The following is a 24,167-nucleotide window of genomic DNA, read 5'->3' as shown; positions in this document are numbered from 1 at the left end:
CGAGATTCTTTTCGAGACAGAAGGAACAACACGCAGAGGGAACAGATGCGCTAAATATGGACTGGCCAAAATGTCTCCTGTATGCGTTTCCTCCATTGAGGATCATACACAGGGTAATTCAAAAGGTCGTAGAACAGCGAGCAGAAGTGATCCTAATTGCTCCGTTCTGGCCCAGGAGACCATGGTTCCAGGAACTCAAGAGACTGTCGCAGTACGAACCATGGAGGCTTCCATACAAGAAAGACCTGCTGACCCAAGAAGGAATATACCATCCAAACCTGGAAACGCTAAATCTGGCAGCCTGGAAGTTGAGCGCAGTCAATTGATGGATCTAGGATATGATGAGAAGGTCATCTCTACGATGTTGGCCTCGAGAAAAAGCTCAACGAACAGGATCTATAATAATACGTGGCAAGTGTTCCATTCCTGGTGTATGGAGAGGACTCTGGATCCGAGAAAGGCTTCTGTCAAGAAAATTTTGCTGTTCTTACAAGAAGGGCTGGAGAAGGGGCTCAGCACGAGCACGTTGAAAAGACAGGTGGCAGCATTGTCGGCAGTACTGGGATTGAAAAGAGGAACTTCGCTCACAAAGCACCCACATATTAAAAGATTTTTGAGGGGCGCAATGCTGCTGAATCCACCGCAAGTTCATAGATTCCCGACGTGGAACCTTAATTTGGTTCTGACTGCTCTTACGAAGGAACCGTTTGAGCCTATGGCTACTTGTTCCCTTAAGTTACTAACTCTAAAAACAGTATTCCTAGTAGGGATAACGTCGGCTAGAAGGGTGTCAGAGATTAGGGCACTCTCAGTGAATAAAGACTTGTGTACCTTCCATAACGATAAGGTAGTGCTCAGATTAGACCCTGCTTTCATCCCAAAAGTAAATTCTCTTTTCCACAGGGAGGAGGACATAGTTTTGCCTTCCTTCTGTGTTAATCCGAAACATGATAGGGAAAAAGAATGGCACAAGTTAGATGTCAGGAGAGCGCTGAGTTTCTACATAGATAGAACCAGACATATCCGGAAGGTAGAGAGTCTGTTTATATCTTTTAGGAACTACTCATTGGGACAAGGAGTATCAACTTCCACGTTGAGTAGATGGATTAAGGAATGTATAGTCTTAGCTTACAGAAATAGGAAGGTGGAATTGCCAATAGGGATCACAGCTCACTCATTAAGGGGGGCGGCTACTTCTGCGGCTTATAGGTCTTTCCCTTCTTTGGAAAGGATTTGCAGAGCGGCAACATGGAAATCGGTTCACACATTCACTAGGCATTACAGAGTAGATCAGTTGGCATCGGCGGAGGCCGCCTTTGGGAGACGGGTATTGCAACACGTGCTGTAAACACAGGATAGCTCCCACCCAGGGATTCACTGCTAGATATATATCCCAAGAGTCAGGACTGACTGCCCCACTCTCAGGACCACAGGAGAATGGAAGGTTCTTTTTCACTTACCGTGAATCTTCCTTTCTCTGTGGTCCGAGAGTGGGGCAGTCCAAATCCCACCCTGAGACACTGTATACAGACACTAATGATTTATGCTAACTAGATGATATGGAGAAGGAAGTTAGAACTTGTTCGAGTTCGTTTGTTCCTGTTTCTGTTTGTTTTTGTTGGGTGTATGTTACTTGTGAGTTCAGTTATTGACAGGTGCAGAATTTGGAGGGGTGTTCTGGGCTTGAAAACGAACTGGAGAGCCGAGGGGAGCCCCTCCCCCTAGGATCGCAAGTTTGTCCGACCCTGCTTGGAAGGAGGAGGAGCCTAAGAGTCAGGACTGACTGCCCCACTCTCGGACCACAGAGAAAGGAAGATTCACGGTAAGTGAAAAAGAACCTTCCATTTGCCTCCCCCCCCCCCGTGCTGTTATGGATTGGAAGACGCCGTGGGGCAAGGCGGGATCCCCTCCTCCCACCACACTGCCCTGGTCCCGACTGGTATTGGGACCACTGCACTGCAGTTTAAGGAATTCCTGAGTGGGACCCCACCCTTTAAAATGGCGGCACGTCTCCAAGGCGAACGCAAGGGTGGCGTTGCTTCTAGTTGAGTGCCAAAGTAGGGTTTTGCTTTGGGGATTTTGGGGGTCTGGTTGGACGCTCTGTCCCCACTGCATTTCTACCAGCTCATCTCCTTACTACCTTTCCGGGTGTTTCTGCCCTCCTCTTTAGATCACTCCCTGTGGGAAGTCATCTCAGTATTTATTCCTATCAAAAATTTGAACTGAGCATCTGCATTACGTCTTAAAGAACAGGCAAATGGATTTTAAAAATCTGCCAAGTTTCAAGCAATGTTTTAATAATCTCTTGAAATTGGACTTGCAGCTATATAATCAGACCTGTTTGAAATCCAGCTTGCCAGGGGCTGCGAGCCGGAAAGGCTCTCTATGGTGTTTCCCTCAAACAGAACAGCAGCCTCCAAGTGAACGACTTTTCCTGCTGCTGCCAGGATCTGGCCAAGTCATCATTTAATTCTACGCTGCCTTTGTGTTCTTGCAGCTTGAGTTGTATCTTCTGCTTTACCTTCATAAACAATTTAATTGTTCAAGATTATTTTGCCATGGTTCATTCAAGGGCTTCTGCCTGCTAGTGTCATATTATAGGTTGGCACTGGCAGCTAGTGGCTCTGTCTTGTTTAGAGTGTCAGACTGGGATCTGGGAGATCCAGGTTCGAATCCTGAGTCTGCCATGAAAGCTTGGTGGGTGATAGGGTTGCCAGTCCCCTGCTGGGGGTGGGGGGATCCCCTGCTCCCACCCTCCACCTTCTGCCCCTGCTTACCTGGCCAGCGGGGGAGGCACAGGCCTCCCAGGACATGCTCCCGGGTGGTGCGGCATGCTCCCATGGGCCCGCTCCGGGCCCGAATATTTATTTGTTTGTTTGTTTGTTTATAGTCCGCCTTTCTCACTGAGACTCAAGGCGGATTACATAGTGTGAGATCAGTACAATCAGTAGCAAGGGCAAGGGTAGGCATTTCCATACAGTGTCAAGGACATTTCCATAAACAGTGTCTTAGGGTAGGTGAATACAAGTTTACAAAGACGTAGCATTAGCAAGGATCCAATACAGGGTTGAAGGGTTGCTGAAACAGAACATAATCCATTCTAGAACTGACATTAGACAACATGAAGCACAAGCAGTATATACGAGTACATATGTAAAGCAACATAATGGTGGAGCCCATGGTTGGGCTGCCAACTCATTGGCAAAACGTCTGAGACCCCCTCCCTACAATACAGCCCTCCCATCTGAGTAAAAAAGCCTTTTTGAATAATTCAGTTTTGCATTGTTTGCGGAAAGCCAGGAGCGTGGGGGCTCCTGGGTAGCGCTTGCAGGGTCGGTGCAGCCTGTGCGATGATGTCACTTCCCAGAAGTGATGTCACCATGCGGCCCTGGGCCTGCGTGCGCAAAGGAGAACACAGCAAGTAGGTGCCAGGTCCCCCACCTCCCACCTGGAGGACAGTAGGTGGCCTTGGGCCAGTCGCATGCTCTCAGCCGAACCTACTTTTGCAGGGTTTATTGCGAGCGTAAAAAGAAGAAGAGGAGAACAGTGTAGGCAGCTTAGGGTCCCTATTGGATGCAGAGCGGGAGTATAAATGAAGTAAGTAAATTATTTATGCTATTGCTTTCTAACATGCCTGAGATAAGGATAGTGCCATATAAAAGCAGCGTAAGAATAAAGGAGAGTGCGGAGCCGTTCCATGCTGCCTTTCTGAATAAAGATGGGTGGGTGTGTTCAGTGCTGTCAGTTAAATACGCTTGTATGTGCTTGATCCATCTGTATATTTGGAGACATACAGACTATTAGCAAGATGACATGGGTCTCTAGTGACCTCTCCTCCAAAATGAAGAGCAGCCCAGAATTTCTTACCTCCCGTGTTAGGAGAGTTCAGTCTGTTCCTTGGAACAGTGATTTGCTTAGCTGGTGTTGGAGGTGAATTTGGTAGTTTATGTCATTACACTTTGGGAAAGTCACCAAGATTATAATTTTACCGCTTGCAGAAAGAACGCCACATAGCAGCATTGACTTTTATCGACCCAGGCCGGTTTCCTCTGCTAGAAGCATGTTTGTTCCTTGGATACATTTTCCGGTTAGATCACTGCCACCTCAGTCCTCAGACTAACTTGTCAACTGCAAACCGTATTTTAAAAAACACAATCGCTTGGTAAAAGTCTCCTGCATATTCCAGTCTCCCATATAGTTACCATCCCCTTCTGTTTTTAGAATAGACCTTTGCTGGCTGGGAAAGAGTTTTTACTCCAAAAATGCTGACCATGGGAACTCTCTTTCCTCTTAAGTCATGGTATTGTGTGGGCAAAAGCCCATCCTAAATGTGTGTATAGGAACTCCCCACCCCCTGCCACCCCATGGTGCTTGAACCCTGGATATTTCAGGTATGGTTAAAGTCTGTTCAGTCCCCCCCCCCCCCGATGTATAGAAGTTGTTCAGAAAAGCCTTAAATTTTAAAAGATTAAAAAGTGCATGAAATCTGTATTCTCCATATCTTATTTCCTTGTTTAACCTATCCCCAAACTCCCTTCTGTTGAGGGGGCCTGAGCTGCTCAGAGCATGTGAGAGAGGGAAATCAGAGCAGGTTTTGCAGGTGGATTTTTCACGTGCCGTTTTGGCCACTGTCACTTGTACCGGCTTGTAGCACAACATAAATTTTGCAGGCTAGATGCATTTCGGAGTGCTTAAAAATGGTACCAACCCATAAGGGAAACAGTTGTGAAGATAATAATTTTTTTTTAGAAAATGGTTTAGGAATCTGATCATCTTTTGGGACTGTTTGGCTTTGTTACTGAATAACTCTGAAATTTGATTTACAGCAAGTAGAATTATGTTAAACCTATATGCATTGTGCAACTATCTACGTTACCGTAGCAGAAAATGACCGGGGTGCTATGTGCACGTGTATAGCTGTAGAACAATAAATAACATTAAATCTGTTCAATTGTCTTTACAGAAAGATCCAGACTACTTGAAACTCTGGTTGGACAGCTTTGTGTCTAGTTATGAAAAGTTTCTGGATGTGGACTTTGAGAAGCTGCCCACTAGGTACGTGTAAACAGGCCTTTGTGTTGATGCCCAGTAGCAGTGTGGCTGGCAAAATAAATATGTAAAACACAATTGTGTGTATGCATGTGTGTGTGTCTACTGATCTGTAGCAATGTTTAACTCGCGTGGAACTTTTTTACTCTGCAGACGCCTGTGTGCGTATTTCTGCACATACAGAAACGCAGTGCAAACTTGGTAATTCCATCCACTGTTGTTTGGTCTTATATCTTGCTGAGCTACATGTTATCATTGCTGGATTTGGGGTCCCGCTTCATTAGTGAATGAAGAGCCCCGTGGTACAGAGTGGTAAGCGGCAGTACTGCAGCCCAAGCTCTACTCACGACCTGAGTTCGATCCCAGCGGAAGCCGGGTTCAGGTAGCTGGCTCAAGGTTGACTCAACCTTCCATCCTTCTGAGGTTGGTAAAATGAGTACCCAGTTTCCTTGGGGTAAATTGCAGATGACTAAGGAAGGCAATGGCAAACCACCCCGTAAAAAGTCTGCCAAGAAAACGTCGTGATGTGACGTCCCCCCATGGGTTAGTAATGACTCGGTGCTTGCACAGGGGACTACCTTCATTAGTGAATATTCTGCCTGTCTTCAAGTGTCCTAGATTACTACTCTCAGGTGTCAGTTATGGGATTGTCCAGAGCAAGGAAGGGATCTGAAAAGTACTGCCAGCTTAGACAAAAGTATGAAAAATGTGACCAGCTTATAGGGACAGATTCTACATTGTTGACTGAACAGGATTTGAGTCAGGTGTCTACATTATTCCTGTCCATGGGCTGCATACACCCCAAATTGGGTGATTCAAAGATTACACGTTGAACCTACAGCCCCTATTTTTAACATTACCTCTAATATGAAAAGAGATTGGGCAGACTCTTGGGTGCGGTATGTGGCCTCCCTTCATTGACACTCTATGAACCTTAAAAAATGTAGCTTCTGGTGACATCGACTTCGTTTCTTGTATCAACTACGACTCAGCAGTGACCCAAGGTAAACTTGTATGGCGAATAAGCCTGTTGTCTGTGTAAAGATTTTTTTCTCCACTCTACACTGGTATTTCTTGATTTTCCCGGCTAACGTTCTTTAAAAGCAAGTTTGGGACTGGTAAATTATGCAGCAAAGTAAACATTGTTGATTGCATGGAACCAGGAAATAACCTCTGTCTGTGCTTCTTTGAATATACTCATTGCAGCAAAGAGGTATTTCAGGAAAGATAGTTGCTGGTAATACTAACCGAATGTATAGTTTATTTCAGTTTGATGCCTAAAAATATAGCTAGCAGATCTATTGTATTTCTCATCTCTGGTTTTTAAATGAACTGGAAACTGCTTTATGGTGAAATCACATTTCCAAACTTTTATGGACTGCCTCATTAGCTCTTTTATTCCTAAGCAAATGTATCTTGATGGTTGGGACAAATTAAATTACTTACCTACTAGGCTGAAATCAACCAGTTCTTTTGTTTAGCTCTTTGATGGTTGTTAGCCTTTCAAGTGGTTGTTAAGGGTGTGCTCTGTTGTTTGAGTGTCCCTGCTTACTGCAGACGGCCATGTCCCCTGAAATCCTGCCCTGGGGAATATTGGGTCCCTGGAAACAGCATTCGAGTCCACTAATCCTTGGTGACAAGATTTCTGATTACATGGCAGGCCGTGATGGGGTGGGTCTACAATGGCAGGAGGGAAGGGCAACAATTATGAGGGGTCCTCTTCCACAAGCAAAAAGCTAAGCCAATATATTTATATAACTGAGATCAAATAAAGACATCAAAGTAATTTTCTTTATTATGATTCATGCTTCCTGGGGCTACGTGCTTTAAACCTCAGAATTTACATTGACAGTAGTTGGGTTTGCAGTCTGCACTGACTCAGAGGCTATAAAGCTTCTTTTTACAACTTAACAGGTACTCCAGGGAAAGCAGGGTGGGTATGACTTAGCTCCCAGCGCAAGAGCCATTCGGCTGCTTACATAGTCAGTTGACCCTTGCCAGGGGAGATCAAAGGATAGTGGAGCCTCACCCAAACCACAGAGACTGGGAGACCAGATGGGAAAGGTTAGATCTTCCCTCTGGGACAGGAAAAGAAATAGGACCCACAAGAGGTGGACAGTGCAAAGATTATAAAAACCAAGACAAGAGGATGAAATTCTTAGGTCTCTGTAAGAAGGTAAGATGGTTAACTAACACTAGAGCTCCCTTACAGTTGTTGCCAAACAAAGGCGAGAAACCCCATAATAAGAAACTTAGATAAAGGATGTTTTCTGAAACTTGCGTCTTTGAAGAATATATAGCCTTTACCATCATTAGGGGTAAGTCTAGCATCCACGTCAGAGGCTTCTGGTTATATAATTTAAAAATGGTTTTTTATTAGTGCAAAAACATTTTTAAAAAGCATACAGGAGAGAAAAAGGGGAAAAAGAGACTACAGTGCTGGCTACAAAAACACTATTGGCAAATCTGTACACATGCATCTATAAAAGATTTCCAAATATCTAAATATAAGTCCATGCATAGTTGCCTTCTATATGTGATACATTCAAATGTGTTTTTTTATAATCTGTTTTTTATTTTTAAAACGGAAAAGGGGGTACATTTTCCATTCAAATGTTGATAAGTTTATAAGGTCTTCAGTCCAGTGATTTACACTACACGGACTTTTGTCTTTCCAATGTTGAAGTCTTTTAGCAATGTAAGGGCATGGAGGATCCATTTCTGTTGACCATTGGTTAGATTCCAAGACCCACAGGCAAGTAGTTCGACAGGGCATTAACATCCTCAAAAATAAATGAGTTTTCTAACACACCATTAATATGACCAGGGCTTTTTTTCTGGGAAAAGAGGTGGTGGAACTCAGTAGGTTGCCCTCGGAGAAAATGGCCACATGGCTGGTGGCCCTGCCCCCTGATCTCCAGACAGAGGGGAGTTGAGATTGCCCTCCGCGTGCTTGGTGGCGTGGAGGGCAATCTCAACTGCCCTCGGTCTGGAGATCAGGGGGCGGGGCCACCAGCCATGTGACCATTTTCAAGAGGTTCCGGAACTCCATTCCACCGCGTTCCTGCTGTGGAAAAAAGCCCTGGATATGACTAATAACTTCCTCCCCAAGGGCCTAATGACTAAACATGACCAAAGCAGATGCTTATGACATGCATCTTGTGATGGTGCTTAAACCTTTAGTAAAAGGACGCTGCGATGTCCAATAGACCCTGAACATAGTTTGTTGCTGAATAAGTCGTCAAGTTAAGATCCGTGGTAGCAACAGGTTTATGGCTCAAGGCTGATCCCATTGCTTCAACAAAATTGGATGCTCCAGATCATTATTCCATTCATCTCTAAGATTCTGTGTATCATATTTATTAACTGGCCTCAAATATTTATATACAAATATTGTAGATTTCAGTTTCTGTATTGATTCAGTAAGAATCTCTAGAAGTGGGGGAGATTCTGAAGCACTCAAAGCTGCAGACCATATTTTGACACCAACCAATGTTGCAATTGTAAATATTACCATTCAGCAGAAGTTGGCAAATCATATTTAGACTTCAGCTGAGAAAAATGACAAGAACTCATCTTCATTTCCTATCAATTGATCTAAAGTAAAAAATTCCCTTATCTGTCCAAGCCTTCCATAAGAAAGATTGCTTTCCGATTTTTAAATTGGGATTTGACGATAATGTTCGTTTAGCATGTGAGAACGGATCGGATTGATATTTCATGATATTATGTGTCATACTTCTCTAGCTGCAGGAACAGTTGGAGGAACAAAACCCATTTTAACATAGATAGACCCTAATGCATCCCACTTAAGAGGTGATTCCGAAAACGAGGCCTCTGAAAGAGCTCAGATGGGATACTCCAAGTGGGGTGGCGGGGGGGGGGGAATCCCAGTAATTTTATATGCTAACAAAATATGCCTGATGATAAGTACTGAGGCCTGGAAGACCAAATCCTCCTCCATTAATCGAAAGTTGCATCCTCTTTAAAGAAATCTTGGGTGGTGTTGAGCCCTACATAAATTTTATGAATATATCTACAAGATATATTAAAAGGAATTGCATGCATAACATACATAATTTGAGGTATAATATTCATTTTTAGTGTGATTCTTTACCCCATAGTGACACGTTGAGGGTTGCCCATCTATCCAAATCCAAGGATATATCCAAAATCAATTTATTAAAATTCATTGAAATCATGCCCCTAATATTCCTTGGATTCAATATCCCAAGGTAATTATTTTTCTTTTGATCATTCTGTTATATTTACACGATGTTTTGTATGCTTGCTGTTTAACCAGGCAAAAGGTATTGTTAAACAAAGGGTGAGAGACACAGAGCGCCAACGAGATTTAGCTCAATCTCCTCATTTTATGGCCCTTAGGGAATCTAGATATGTTATGGGTATGGGCAGATATCTCACTCATTTGGACGTCCCATCTTATAGAAGAGCTTTCCCCCTGGCCCGATGGGAAGTTATTCCTTCAATGGCCATTGAAGGGAAATATAGAAAGATCCCATACGAGGACAAAGATCCAGAGGAGTTAGCTGTGTTAGTCTGTAGTAGCAAAATCAAAAAGAGTCCAGTAGCACCTTTAAGACTAACCAATTTTATTGCAGCTTATGCTGCAATAAAATTGGTTAGTCTTAAAGGTGCTACTGGACTCTTTTTGATTTTTCATACGAGGACAGACGCTGCCACTGCTCCACTGGTGAAGTGGAATCACTTATTTATATGTTCTTTCGCTGTCCTTCCCATCAAGTCTATAGGGACAAGTTTATTTCCCCACTCTTAGACAGACCAGTGGCAGAGGCAAATAAGGCCTGCCTGGAGAAACTCCTAATTGATGAAAATCCAACTATCTCCAGGCAAATAGCCAAATTCTGTCTCCATTTGGTTAAATTAGATAATAAAAAGCATATCCATACATAGTCTGTCCTGCTCTTTTTACGATTTCAACTATTTTAACATCAGTGTTTTAAATATTAGAATTACTGCGGTTCCCAGAGAACTATATACATTTTAAGATAAGATTTTAAATGCTAAATGTAGTTTTCTATGTCCTTTACATTTTTACGCTGGATTTAACTTTTCTATTGATTGCTAAGGATGTATTGCCATTGTAATGGTCTCTGACCGCAAATTCATTCATTCATTCATTCATTCATTCATTCATTCATTCATTCATTCATTCATTCATTCATTCATTCATTCATTCATTCATATGCTTGCTATTTCTTCATTTCATTTCTTAACTGTTTGAAGGTTGGTAGACTGATTTTTGTACATGCGCTGGGTCCCTTCAGTCATGTTTATCAAGATGGGGTGGGGGGAGCAGTTGATCCCCCCCCCCTGAATTGCAAGTGCATTTGTCCCTGTATATGCTAGCGCAAGTGAAAGAGGACACACAAAACTGAGATGGAGCCTTCAAGTGGCAACGCAGCAAAGAGTCTTGGAGTCCTAGTTCTTCAGCTGTGGGCATTCTTAATGACTAATTGGTGTCATTCCAAGAGATGTAGGTTACACTGGGAGTAAGGAAGAGAGGGGCCTTGCTGCATGGAGACCCGGGACAGCCACGGAACCTCTAAACTCCCATGTAGGCAGAAACAGAACACAACAAGACATTCCCCCCCCCCAAATCTCCTTTCCTTCCCTTATAAGCTCATTGATTCATAAATCTTGAGCAGCGGAAAATACTTATTCCTTATCTTTTTTGGATACAAGAGCTAGGACAGACATATTTTGCAATGGCTAAGATAAATTTAGGATCCTTATCGCTAAGCAGAAGAGCCAGTGTTTCTGGCGTATAAGGGGGCAGTTGGTTAATTAAGGGCTTAATATAATAATTTCTTATATTTTCAAAGAACCTACATTCAAGTAGGACATGAAAGGATGTATCAATCCTATTAAGGCCCCAAGGATAAATTCTGTTGGGAGTAGGGTCTATTTAAAAATCTCCCCTGTAAAACCTTTGTGGGTATAATATTCAATCTTGTAAACAAGAAAGCTCTGCAGCATGGTAAGATAGTACATATGGGGGGGTGTATGGATTTTGGGAAAGAAAGACCAAAAGGTAGAAGTGAACAAACTCTGCGAGCTCTTGAAATCAAACTGCTCTGGTCGATTTCTAGGACACAGTTTTTAATTAGAGAAAATGCTTTGGATTTGCTAGACTCAAAAATATCATCCGTCGACATTCCAGCTACCATCAGTTTCTCATCCTGGGCTTTCATCCAAGTCGATTGGTGGGTATCCTGATTTAGGGCATCTAACGAGCCATCTTCAGCGTAGAGCCCAAATCTCCAGGCATCTCCTAGGGCAGAGGGTGACGTTATGAAGTATTTGGCAGACCACTGCACTCAGCTTGTGTGGGTGGGTGGGTGGGTGGGGTGTGTGATTTGGCCTGAGAAGGGGACACTGGATGTGTTCGCCTATCACAGAGTCATTTGCAGGGGATTATTAAAATGCTACCAATGGGAAATGACCAGCCAACTTGGATGTTAACTGTATTGTGGGTACCTTTAGATTAAAGTATTGTTGGTTGTTCCTCTTTTTAATAGTATTTTTCATAATGACATGGCGGCAGATTAAAAAGGAGCAGAGAGTCCCCAAACTGGAGCTCTGTATGAACGTTGTCTTTACCAGGATTGTGTAGTAATGTTTTATGAGAGCTCAGTATAAAATCTGGTGGGCTTTGCTCGGAGTTTAATAACCAGATTAAAGTTTCAGGACAAAAAACCTTCCACATATAGAATTGGACTGGCCTAGGAACAGATGTCCAGAGATAATATCTAGGCAGCCATCAAGGCAAAGGAGGATTGCTTTGGAACCTTTGAGGGCTGGCGGCAAGTAGCTTCGTGTTACATCATCTGTTCAGTGCGTGCAGGTGGATGAAATATATACAGATACTCACACAGATTAAATAATTAAAGAGGCTTGCTCCAGAAGTCTGGTGGCACCTTAAAGAGTAACACATTTATTATAGCATAAATGGTGTGTGTGTGTTTACACATTGAATTTCAGCCCCCCCTCCCCTTTTGCTTTCTGTAATGATTACCATACAAAAGGCGGCACATCTCAGTCTGTTGCTGGGTTCTCATTACGGGGTTTTGTAACACTGGTGAAGCACCAAACTTAAAAGGGGAGACTTCTTTGGTGTTAGCCATTGATCTGTGACAGCTCATGATAGAATTCTTGATTCTCAAATTGAGCACATGTGAATGCCTACAGCTGCCTAATTGTGGATCAGGCCCTTGGAACATCAAAGTGAGGGTGGCTGCTCAGACTGGCCGCAGCTCTCCAAGGTCTTGGGTAGACGTCTTTCACTTCACCTGTCGCCGGATCCTTTAACTGGCGATGCCAGCGGTTGAACTTGGGTCCTTCTGTATGCCAAGCAGATGCTGTGCCACTGACCCGTGGGCCCTCCCCCAATTTAAAATGCTGCAGGATGTAGCATATGTCTGTGCAGAATTGTTTTCTCTAATCTCCTCCCCCCCCACCCGCTTACACCCCAGTCCTTATCCTATTACAAGGAAGTAAATGCTGTTGAAAGCAGTGGGCTTCCTGCCGAGAAATGTATTTAGGGTCAGGCTGTTCCCAGGTGATTTCATGGAGCTTCTGTTGGGAAGCAAGACAGAGCACTCTGCGGTAGAATAGAGCCCCGGGCAGCCGTGTCTGTGGAACATGAAAGATTAATCGCCTCTGCTGCTTTCTGTTTGCCAAAATATTGATGGCATCTTGTTCTACTTGCAATTGAAAGCGTGAAACCTTGCCGGCTGGCGAGAGTCTCTCTTTGCCTTCCTGCGGGAGAGGAGAAAACTTCTCAGCGGCAAAAGAAATGTGAGCTCTCATCTTCTAATTACAGCGTTCAGCACTTGAAGGAGATGTATGTGGTTGTGCAAAAAAGTCACCTGGACAATGAGATGTGTGGTTCTAGTGTGGAAATGTGACAAAACGTGGCAGGATTTCTGTTAAAATATACGAGTTTTTGCAACTTTGGATGAGGGGTACGAAACTGCTGTCACTCTGTAATTAATCTCATAGATTCATGGTACAATCTTAAACAGAGTTTCGGTCTTCTAAGCCCATTGACTTCAATGGATTTAGAAGGGTGTAACTGCAGAGGTTTGCGCCATCTGTATTAGTTTCTCAGTAGACTTCCATCCCTTTCCAGTTAGCATGCACAAGTCCAAGCTGTACTGAGGGAAGGAGCAAGAAAATGATAAGAAAATAGAGACAGGGCTGGTTCCGATCAAATATTCCACTGGTGAAAAAGAGGAAGAGGTCACATTAGACCACCCCAAAGGCTGTGTTTGAAATCAGGGGCCTTGCATAGATAAAAGTCATATGCAGTGGGGGCTGTAGTAAGAAGGGGAATTGGCGGGGATTGAGCAAAGAAAGTGGCTGGATCCAACCCCTGGCTACACCAGTACTTTTCTTCTTCTTCAGGGCTTAATGCAAGGGAGCACAAGTTACCTGGGCCAGGGTTGAACCTTGATTGGAATTAATTAGGTCGCATTGTGAGAGTGTATGACGTCATCCTGCCATGCCCTGTCTTGGAGTTCGAATTCTGGGGATCTGGCAACATTGAAATATGATTATTTTTGTCATCACGCTGTAAGAAAATAGTCATTAGGGTTGGGTATAACAGTGCCAGAAGGAGGGAGGAACCAAGCAGTCCCCAAGCCTAGGGTTGGCAGCTCTGGGTTGGAAAATTCCTTTGGGGTGGGGTTTGGGGAGGAAACTCAGCAGTGATGTAATACCATAGAGGCCACCTCTAAAGCTGCCATTTTCTCCAGGGGAACTGATATCTTTTGTCTGGAGATCAGTCGTAATTCCAGGAGAACTCTAGCCTCCCCTCCACCCATGAGGTGGGCAACCCTATCCAAGCCTCATGCGAGGAACCAGCAGCTATACGTTTCTGCCGGGGGGAGCATCCTCTCAATGCAAGAGTAACTGGAGCAAAATGACTTTCCTGCATCCTAACTCCATCCCTTACTTTTCCTAGAAGAGGAACGACGTGTTCATGCTTAAATTCTTCTTTGAATCAGTTAGTTCTTCCTCTGCCACGAAGGTTTGTTTTTGGTTAGAGGCCAAGGATAACCCAGTCCCCAAACATCCTTGACTGTAGGATTTCCCTCCCGCAGTCATATCTCATCTTCAGAACTGTGTTTCTCCTGAATTTCTCTGGTATGCTCCAATAACCATCATAAATATGATCTCTAGCACTTTGTCCTTTTCTGAATCCAGTTTGCACATCTGACATCTCTTATTCCATATATGGTAAGAGTCTTGGTGTAGATTTTTGAGCATCACTTTGCTTCCATGGGAAATCAGTGTGGTGGCCTGATCGTTGCTGCGTTCTTTGGTATCTCCTTTTTTTGGAATTGGAATATGATGGAGCATTTTCAGTCTGTGGACCATTGTTTCCCCCCCCCCCCCCCGTATTTGTTGATATACTTTTGTTAATATTTTGATAGACTCAATTTCTGTAGCTTGATGTAGCTCTATTGTTATCACATGTACTCTAGGTGATTTGTTTCTCCCAATTGCTTTGAGTACAGCTTTCACTTCTCTTTATAAAATTGCAGGTTCTTCATCAAAAGATTTTTTCTTTAAAGCACTCTCATCTTTTCATCTCTTCTGTGTAGTTCTTTGGTGATTGTTTCCATCTTTTCTTTATTTTTCCCTTACTGGGGTTCAGTCTTTCCAAGCTGATTTTTCAGCATCCCCTATCCATGGCTTGAATATCCCTTTGATCTCCAGGATTTTATGGAATAGATTGCTTGATCTTCATTTTGTTGTTCTCTTCGTTTTCTTTGCACTGGTTTTATAATAGTTCTTTGTCTTAGTGTGTAAGTTGCTGAAAAGCTGCGTTTAGGATTCTGATTGTATTTCTGTCACTTTTTACTTTTTCTTCTCATCAAGCTTAAGCTCTCATCAGTCATCTATCAAGGTTTCTCCATTTTTGGCTGCAGGAATAATTGTTGCATATTCTTCCCAGATGTCTCTATTTTCAGCCCAGTTCTTCCAGTTCATGATCATTTAAATTAAGTAATGTAAATATGTTCTTTACGTGATCTTTGAGTTCTTCAGAAATGTTATATAGATTATATTTTGGCTCTGTGTTTCTTTTAGTATTTTTCGTCTGCTTTATTCTGATTTTTGATGTTAACAATACTTGTTCTGTTCCACAGTCAGCTCCTGGTCTTGTTTTAGCAGAGGGCATAGAGCTTTTCCATCTTCTGTTTCTGATTTTGTAATCTACATGATTCCTGTATTAACCATCTGGTGACATCCACGTATACATTCGTTTGTTCAGCTGCCTGAAGCGTCTTTGCAATGAACAAATTGTTGGCTTTGCAAAGTTCTATGAGTTGCTGCCCTGCGGTGAAAGTGTTGTAAAATTGCATTCCATATGATCAACATGAACACAAACTCTAGTTCTTACGTCTCATTTGCAGTGTTTCTGCCGCTCACATAGTTTCTCCCTTTTGTGATTGGTGTTCAGTTACACTTTCTAATGCTTCCATGAATTTTGAGTAGGACACCAGAATTGCACTTGCTGCCACTGCATATGCCTCCCAGAGAATATTAGAGATTTCAACACATGATCATTGTCTTAATATGTTTTAAGAACTACCCATCAGTGTGTTGAGGCAGAGAAAAATCCATAAAGTAACTAGACAGTTGAGAAAAAACTTACTGCCACCAGGCAGCGGTCAACAGCACTGCAGCCAACAAGACCAAGAGTGTGCAGCACATGGTATGAATAGGGCATATTTGTTCTGTTCTAAAAGTTTCTTCTGCATTCCTTGATAACGCCTTGACAAGTTGGTAGTGCTGTTGTAAGGCTGACCTCTGCACTTTGAGAAATCTGTTTTGCAAAGCACTTGATTTGCCATTTCTTCACCAGTGTGGGTTTTCAAATTGAGGAATGTTATAAATTGTTCAGCTGATTTTCCTTCTGCGGGAGCACATATTTTAGTACAGTACTCAGTTGATCAATATGTGAAAGTATGCAGCAGTACTTATTTCATCCACCATAGCTGAACGAACGTCATCACTGTTTAGATCAGCAAGTCCATCACATTCTGTTTTGGATAAGTATGATGGGTTACCTTTGCCTGCGTTCCCATATTTTGGGATTGGCCTGCTAAAAAATAGGTCAGACTGAGCCACAAGCCATAACAATCCCAAGAAATGGCCATTCTGCCGTGACCCGGATGTCTCATTTGATTCCCGGAAAGGCAGGCCACATTCAGCTAATGTTTGAGTAACAGCTACAAAATGCTGCAAGACATGTTGCCAGTATTCACACTTTCTTTTACTTTGTTCTCCCAGTGTTTGTTTTAATCCGAAAACCAGCGCTGTGGTGGATCTCCTGTGGCTGCAGCTCTCTTGAGGCTCCTTCTCAGGCTTCGCTTTTCTCTGCCCAGGACCCAAGATGGCTTCCATCTCCCTTTTCTCATCACTAAAATTCCCTGTTCTCTCAGAAATCCTTTCCCACACTTTACACTTTAATTTCAGAATCCATTTGGGGATGGGTGAAGAGTTTTAAAGTGGGAGACATATGGAGGTGACCATTTCTCCCACCAGTTAGTGTTGGATTTCCCCCAGGTAGTTAGGGTTCCCAGGTGCTCACCAGTGGCGGGCAAACACCTGGGGGTTTGCCACCTTTCCTGATGACCTGCCAGTGGTTGGTGGGAGGTGGCAAGCTCCCGGAGATTGCCCACCACCGGCAGGCATCCCAGGAACGTGCGCCATGTGTGCACTCCCAAGGGGCGGGATGACCCCCTCCAGGGAAGTGACATCGTCACTCCCCCGGAAGTGGCCACAGGAGCATTCCTGGACTTCATTGGGGGCGATTTGGGCCCCAAACGGGCCAAATCGGCTCCGTACGGAGTGCTCCGTGGCTGGTACAACGATACCACTTTTGGGGGTGACATCATCGTGTGTGTGTGAAGACCTTCCTGCCAGCATGAGATAAATGCCAGGTTCCCCCCTCCCGGCAGGAGGATATAGGGACCTGGCAACCCTACAGGTAGTCCATCCTGTCAGGTTGCTTGGGAGTGTGACTAAGCTAAATAAATGGACCTTCAGTGGCCTAAGATATTCCTTTTCCCCTAGTCCTGCTGCTTGCGGAAAACTAATATTGCAGTTCCGACCGTGGAACTTGGGATGCAGATTTTCATTTGGCACAGAGAAATAGCTTGGACATTTTTGCCATTTCCTTGGCAAATGGCAGTTGGTTTCCCCCCTCAAGTGGGGAATTGAAATTCCAGTTAAGACTCCAGGTTTTTTTGAGACTCCAGGCACCTGCATTCCGAGGTCAGGGTGTGTTTAATCAACCCAGCCTTATGCCAGCCCTGCAGTCCCCCCCCCCCCAGGAGGAACCCTTGCCTCCCTTGCCTCCACAGGAGAGTCCAGAACAGAAGAGCAAATGGAGGCCTAGGAACTGGGGGAAAGGTCTGCCATGTAGAGTGCTGCATACCTATGGATAATGCCTTCTTTAAACGTCTCAAATTTAAGTCATAATAATAATAACATTCAATTTATATACCACCCTTCAGGACAACTTAACACCCGTTCAGAGTAGTTTACAAAGTATGTTGTTATTATCCTCACAACAACAATTACCCTGTGAGGTGGGTGGAGCTGAGAGAGCTCTGGAAGAGCTGTGACTCACCCAAGGTCACTCAGCTGGCTTCAAACAGAGGAGTGGGGAATCAAACCCGGCTCTCCGGATTAGAGTCCTGCCACTCTCAACCACTACACCAAACTGCCATGGGACTTGGTGAGATGTCAAGCGAATGCTCTTTGGTTAAACATTTGGTCCATTATTTACATAATTGGAAAAAAACCCATAATGAATGCATTGGGTTTTCCACTGCTCTTGTAAAATAACTCCATTTTATAATTAGCCAGGCGAAGGGCTTGGGATCATGGTACTTGAATTGCTAGTTTGTCTCCTATTGTCCAGCCCACCAATTAAGATATCCTTCTTAAGCCCTACTCTCAATGCCTCCACCTACAAAAGTGAAGTGGGTGGCAACCAGAGACAGGGGTTTTTTGGTGGTGACACCTCTCCTTTGGCATTGGAGTTGCCAGCTCCAGCTTGGGAAATTCCTGGAGATTTGGGGGTGGTGCCTGTAGAGGGGGCAATTTGTGGGGAGGGGTCATCTTGAATCAGTGGCTTACCAAATGGCTTACCCTGTGAAGTTTCCAGGATCTCCAGGGGTCTTGATCTTTGTAGTATGGAGACCAGTTGTAATTCTGGGAGGAGGATGGCAGCCCTATTTGGAACGTTCTCCCACTTGAGGCTTGCCTGCCCCTGACCTTACTTTCGAGGCCAGGCCTCAACATTTCTCCCTCTGAGGCGGAGGACATCTTGGGTGATTCCCACCATCCAATCAGGGAGGCAGGAACTAACTTTCTTCCTCTTCCTGTCTAGCCTGTGGGACCACCCTCTCTCTCTTCAGTTCTGTTCCTGCCTCCAGGGAGAGCAGTTCTGCAGCAGACTAGCTCTGCTGCCTTTTTTTCTCTCTATTTCTTGTTTATCTTTCTTCTTCCTCACATCATTCTTTACCTTACTCCTTACTTGCTTCATTACCTTACTCTCCTCCCATTTCCTCTTCTTTTACTCCTCTTGCCAAAGAATGAAAAGAAGAGGACGAGATGGTCTCTAGAGAGTCATCGGACTCTGAGGAAAGCTTCATGGAGGAGAATTTGGGCTGTTCCCACGGAGAGCCATCCTTCCGGTGGCGGGAACAGGCCCAGCCAGCACCAGCATGCCTCTGAGGCTGTATGGGTTCCCTGGCAAGGAGAATATGGGCTGTTCCCATGGAGTGCCGTCCTACCGATGGCGGGAACAGGCCCAGCCGGCACCAGCATGCCTCTGAGGCTGTATGGGTTCCCCGGCAAGGAAATGGCCTTGGAAGAGACGCAGGCCTCTCAACAGCTCCATCTTCCACAGAGGGAGCTTGTTAAAACAGCGTGCCTCAGCCAGTCAGCTGAGAACAGCGCCACCTGGTGGAGCTCAATTTTGGCGGGAAACAACGCAATGCACTTGCCAATCTCCTGGCAGGAGAAACATGGCTGAAACATAATCCAGACACCCAGAGCTCCAGCCAACAAGCCCAGGAGGGCCACGTAAGTGTTCCCCCGAGCGTGTTATACCTCCAGAATTCCTGTCAGCAATGAGACTGACTGTGAGGGAGGAAATCCTGTTACTTTACCAGTCAGAAGCACCTTGGCCCTATAAAGATTGCAGGAATCTCCTCAGCCCTGGCCCCATGTGAATGTGCCCATGCCAATCTCCTGGCTGGAGATTTTACAGCAGGCCTTTCCCCTTTGGATTTAGCCCTGCTTTTACAACAGGATCTAGCCCTGCCTTTCCCTGTCAGATGGGTAATGTATAAAGGGCGCAATTTTGCCGGTGTCTTTGAACCTTTTAACTCTTAAGACTAACCAGGAGAGAGGAAATAGTGGTGTGGTGTCTACCTCCTCCCTCCATGAGTAAGGCTGTAGCTCTGTGGAAGAGCTTCTGCTTTGTATGCAAAAGATCCAGGTTTGTTCCCCATTAACTCCAGTTTAAGAGTTTAGGTAGATGAGGAGAAAAACCTCTTTCTGAGACCCTGGTGACCTGCTGCCAGTCTGAGGAGATAACACTGACCGATGGTCTGAGTCAGAATAAGGCAGTTTGCAACGTTTATCAGTCAGGGATCCCCACGGAGCAGGGGGATCACCCTCAGATAGAGTTTGTAATGACAGGGAGAAGGATGAATTCCTTCAGATGTGGCAAAGGAAGAAATATCCCTACCAGAGCAGTCAGTCCAGCTGTCAGAATCTGAGGTCTACCAGAATTTACACCTAAGACATTCTCAGCCTTAGAGCTGTAAAAATTAGCCTTGGGGGAGTAGGACCCTTAGACTGGGAATACCAAATCCAGCCCAGGGAAACGAGTCCACTTCCTCGTGAAGGTTCCTCAGAAAAGGTCCTCCCATTTCCAGAATATTTGTGGAGAAGGTTCAAGGCTGAGTGTTCTACACCATAAGCCAATTAATAATCCTCAAACTTGGTCCCCCCAAAAAACTGTACTTACTACCTTTCTTTGCTATGAGTTGTTGCAGGTACCTGCGATGGAACCTCCAGTGGCTACTCTTCAGTCATCTGGGCTCTGGCCAGAAGATGGGTAAGGATCAGTCAGAGACCACTTAGACAAGAAGAGAGAGGCCATGCTAACAAGAGCTCACGAGGCCATGACCATGGCTATTGAGGCTACAGCTATTGTCTCTATTGCCTCAAGAGTGTCAGAAGTATGGATCTGGAAACTGATCCAACTCCTCCTGTACAACAATAGCTGCCCCCATTGAATGGGCAAACAGAAATGTAAGGGTCAATACCTTCAAGGCAGACATCATCCTGGATACATTTACCTTTTTCTTCTAGGATTATGGTCTTGACAGCAGTGACAAGCTGGCACACTTGAGTAAGAGCATGGCCAGCAGATTCACACTCTAAAAATATCATCCTGGCTTACCTCTTTCAGAGAGACAAGCTATTTGGGGGTGCCCTGGGAAAGATCTAGATTGAGACCTAGGACAGAAGAATGTGTTGCCAAAAACACTCAAACAATCTGAGAGGAGATCCATTGGACCTCAGCCTTTTATTCATAACACGCACTACTAAGGTCCAGACAAGATTCCAAATGGCCATCCTGAGGTTAATCTAGGCAACCCTTTAATAAGGGGGGTCTTTTTAAGACCACACTTGTAGTATAGCGGTTAAATAACTGAACAGTGATGCAGTCCTCTGCAGGTTTACTTCTCACTGCTGCCATGAACTTTCCATATGGTCTTGGATAAACCAGTCCTCTCAGTCTCAGCTCTCCAGCTGTATTGTGGGGATAATGCTTACCTTTTCCCAAGATCAAACAGACAGTTCTCCACACGGGGAAAGAGATCAACCTTAATACCCAGATCTCTAAGACAGAACTTGCTAGCTGTCCCGTGAGAGGCCAACTACTCTTTACCATCAAGCTTAGGTTGACAAGCAGGCAGGCCTTACACATAGTCTCACAAGGCTATTCCATACAATTTGAAAGCTGCCCTCCAGAAAGGGGTCTACTCAATCTTCTTCTCAGTCCCTAAAAAGAATAGGGACTGGAGGGTGTTATTAGACCTCAAGTTTTTTGAACAAGTTTATCAAATTATATCACTTCTGAGTGGAGACTCTGGGCTCAGTCGCAGTGACTAATCAATCAGAAGAACACATGACATCTACAGATCTCACAGAGACATACCTCCATGTACCAATTCTGACAGCCCATCAAAATTATCTAAGATTTTATGTTTAAAAAAAAAAAAATTAAAAATAAAAATTGGCAGTTCTGAGCCATCCTGTTTTGGCCTGTCCGTCACACCGAGAGTATTTACAAAATTCATGATCAACCTCATCATATGTTTCAGAGACAGGGGGTATTCATGTTCACTTGTACCCAGATGATCTCCTGATCGGTTCAAGAGAAAATCTCACCACAACACTCAATTCACCATTCAGTCCCTACAAGCTTGAACACCTGGGTTAGATCACAGTCACCAAAAGGGTTTTTTCTATCCCTCACCAAAGAAAAGGTCAGGAAGACCAAACTGCTGACTGAGACTGTCATCAGAGTGCATAATCACTTCTCACAACACTACTGAAACTGATGGGTTTGCTAGTTGCTACCTACAATGCAATACCTTTGGGGTCGTCTATAGGCAAGACCACTTCAGACCTTTCTTAGATCTCATTAACAACAGATCATGGAGAAGACAGATCTTCCCATTCAGATACCACTTCAGATCAAAACCCATCTGAGCTAAGGTCACCAACCCAATACAAAGCAAAAGATTCATGATCCCTCGAGAACAACAAATATTTACAGGTGTAAGAATCAGGTTGGGCATGTCTCCCTATCAATGACGTAGGAAGGGGAGCAATTTGTCTGGCCCTGCTCCAGTTCAGAGCTCTGTATGGACAAGGTTGCAGACAAAATATATATAAACAAGCAGGGGGGATTCAAGACCTTGAAGTGACACAGGTGGCAGCAAGGATACTTACCTGGGAGGATGGTCATCTAGCTTCAATCAGAACTGTACACATCAAAGGCATATCCAATGCCCGGGCAGACTGGCTGAGGGGACATTGGGAATAGTCCCTTAAGAAACATCTCATAACATTGCACTTCACAACACCTCATGAACCTGTGTGCGCCCCAACACAGCCATCAACTACCGGGGTACATGACAAGATTTGTTCTACTCACAAGCAGATGCCCTGACATTGCAGTGGCCATTAGGCCTCCTCTATGTATTACTACCCTTACTAGTAACAGACCATGCCTTTCCACCCTCCAACAGATGGTGATATTTCCACCTTTTACCCTACTGACCTCTTCGGTCAAGTTACAGCAGGGACCAATTTGGCTCCCTCATTTAGACTTACTCTGCTTAACCGTGTGGAAGTAGAAAGGAACGCCTTCCTAAGATGGGGATATTTCTGAGAGGTGACCAACACTCTCCTAGCATTCAGAAAACAGTTTATGCTCAGAATTTACCACTCTTATTGGGAAGCCCTCACTCAGTAGACATTTTACACAGCCCTGACCAAGCATCCATTTGAACCAGTCAAGGATGTTCCCCTGAGAAGGCCGAGAATGAAGACTATCTTCCTTATTATGGTCGCGTCTGACAGAAGATTTAGTCAGACCTGAACTCTGTATCTTTCCCAATAGTAAGGTGATGCCTCGTGCTGTCTTCCAAAACCGTATTCCAAACTGCATAGTTTGCAAGAGATAAGGCTACCATATTTATACCTGTACCCTAAATAGACGAGGGAGAGGCTCTGACACAACCTAGATGTCAGAAGGAGGATTAAGGCCTCTGCTCCGAATAGTGCAAATTAGAAAGTCAGTCTTACTGTTCTTAAATATATCTCATCTCAGTTTAGGGAAGAAAATGTCTTCAGCAGCAGCAGGTGCCAATAGCAAAACATACACTATCGAAACTCCTAAAAACTCTTTTCGCAGAGGTTCCTTGTGGAATACCAGCTCACTCTTTGAGCAATGCTACTACCAGTGCAGCGTTACACGGGAACACTTTTGTAGAAGAAGGCTACAAGTTTGTCAGTCTTGACCTTATTAAGATGCTACAAATCGAATCTATATGATTCAGCGGACACCGACTGTAGTGGAAAAGTACTGCAGTGCATGATCATGGACGAAGACCACATCCCACCCAGAAACTGGAAACTGCTTTGGGAGCACCCAAGATGTCCTCCGCCTCAGAGGGAGAACGGACCTTTGGACACTTACCGTGAAGGGTCCTTCTCCTCTGAGGAAAGGAGGACATCTTGCCCTCCCCGGGTCTCCGTCCTTCTCTACCCTGCTGCCTCATTCTTATACCTCCTCCGGGTTATGCTTTATTTACAGTACATGTTAATGCAACAGGTGTTTTTTCTCTCAGTATTAACAGTTGCTGAATGATAAATTCAATGTTACTGCTTTGTGGAGTCACCTGAACTGAAGAGAGGGTGGTTCCACAGGCTAGACAGGAAGAGGAAGAAAGTTAGTTCCTGCCTCCCTGATTGGATGGTGGGAATCACCCAAGATGTCCTCCTTTCCTCAGAGGAGAAGGACCCTTCACGGTAAGTGTCCAAAGGTCCGTTCTCTTTACCCAGGTTTTTAACTAAGGGGTTTCTCTTTAGTTGTTTTATGGTCTGCTCCTAGCCCAAGGACTGTTTTATTAATATTTTGGACTGCTCTGGTGGTTTCATGTGCTTTTATGTCCTTGGCTGGTTTTACTTGGGTTTTTTTTGTGTTTTGTTTTATTAGCTTGTTTTTATTAGATTTATTTTAGTTGTGAGCTGCTTCGAGCAAGTCTGGGGAGGCAGCACACAAATTTCCTAAATAAAGAAATAAAATCACCATTGTTGTGTAAGATGTATGTTTTTGTGCAACTTGCTTTTGAAATGGGCCAGTTTAAGTTAAATCTAGCCACTCAAAGGTGTTGGAATATATGTGTGTTGCAAGGTCTGAGATTCAGTCGTTATGGGGTTAATGTGTTTACCTACCA

The 24,167-nt window shown here is 44.3% G+C and overlaps 1 protein-coding gene across 1 annotated transcript in view; it reads left to right on the top strand.

Annotated features, from left to right (window-relative positions):
• The window catches only part of NBEAL1 (neurobeachin like 1), a 178,378-nt gene that overhangs the window by 29,709 nt on the left and 124,502 nt on the right, over positions 1-24,167 (top strand). Inside the window, exon 3 of the mRNA XM_054971050.1 lies at positions 4,964-5,055. Within this exon, the coding sequence (XP_054827025.1) occupies positions 4,964-5,055 (92 nt within the window). The remainder of the gene's footprint in view (positions 1-4,963; positions 5,056-24,167) is intronic.

Source organism: Eublepharis macularius, chromosome 2 (genome assembly GCF_028583425.1).
Source record: "Eublepharis macularius isolate TG4126 chromosome 2, MPM_Emac_v1.0, whole genome shotgun sequence".
Taxonomy (NCBI): Eukaryota; Metazoa; Chordata; class Lepidosauria; order Squamata; family Eublepharidae; genus Eublepharis; species Eublepharis macularius.
Note: the sequence above shows the minus strand (reverse complement) of the source record. Positions and strands in the feature narration are given on the sequence as shown.